Source organism: Limulus polyphemus, unplaced genomic scaffold (genome assembly GCF_000517525.1).
Source record: "Limulus polyphemus unplaced genomic scaffold, Limulus_polyphemus-2.1.2 Scaffold1632, whole genome shotgun sequence".
Lineage (NCBI taxonomy): Eukaryota > Metazoa > Arthropoda > Merostomata > Xiphosura > Limulidae > Limulus > Limulus polyphemus.
In genome coordinates, this window is record NW_013667242.1 from 21,041 (window position 1) to 21,994 (window position 954).

Genomic DNA, 954 nt, shown 5'->3' on the forward strand with positions numbered 1-954 from the left:
GGCAAGTTGTTAATATACTGTTCGCACAACCAGTCGGCTGCAGCTGTGTAAGAAACATCCTACACACAGGATTTCACAAACGTTGCTGAAGGCAAATATTTTTTCATTTCATTAACGAGGCCGGTTATAATTCAGTATGTTATCGTTTGTGAATGATGCCCCAAAATTTAACACCGTATTTAAATAATAGAATTCCCATTAAATCAGACAAAAAATAAGTGGTGCATCACACGAGTTGCGCACCATTTCCACTGCAGCAACCCAGCCGTCTCTATGAGCAAGATCATCGCCCTGATACCGAGAATTTGTCCGTCTCTTCCCGACGGTTGTATCCGTCGGTATCTTGAAGTATACAATTCACATTAACAAGGTGCCGGGACTTAACTCCGCGTAGTTTAAAATCTGTGCATGTGATTGCTTCATTGTTTATATCTCGCGTGAGGATTGGTCATATCGGATCTTGTGTTGTTGCTTTTTCAGGCCGATAGCTGCAATGCGATATACTAGAACTGACGGAGGCAGCGACACAGGCGGATCGCTTACTAGTGTAAGAGCTGTGATCTATAGGTGGAGGTGGCTCTGTTCTGGAGGTTTCATAGTTACTGCACATTGTAAATGGCGACTATGTGGTCTTTAGATGATCAGGGGACTCAACAGCAATTAAACAGAATGAGCCAAAGGTCATCAGGAATTAAAGCACCCACCAAGATAGCAAAACCTACAACCTTACCTACCAAAACACCAACGACGGGAGGGACGACACCAGCGCCACCTCACACCTCTCCACCCTCTATTGCGGCATCCGCTGATATACGATCAGGTGAGTTTTATATAATATAAGTAATATATTTAGATATATAAATTTCATTACACAAAACTGTTCCGTACAATAGAACATTCCTGAATAATTTTTTGTAAAAGAAAAGAAAACAGTTCCATGACGTTTTATTTCGT

At 41.6% G+C, this 954-nt stretch overlaps 1 protein-coding gene across 6 annotated transcripts in view; it reads left to right on the top strand.

The window, feature by feature from the left end:
* The first annotated feature begins 281 nt into the window (after nt 1–281).
* Nucleotides 282–954, top strand: part of LOC106464373 (CAP-Gly domain-containing linker protein 1-like) — a 91,921-nt gene continuing 91,248 nt past the window's right edge. For 2 of the 6 annotated variants that reach the window (XM_022392060.1, XM_022392061.1), the window contains exon 1: nt 282–820. In XM_022392060.1, coding sequence (XP_022247768.1) covers nt 616–820 — 205 coding nt within the window. In that variant the 5' untranslated portion in view covers nt 282–615. The remainder of the gene's footprint in view (nt 821–954) is intronic. The other 4 variants (XM_022392063.1, XM_022392064.1, XR_002611726.1 and 1 more) reach the window with 3 other exon arrangements.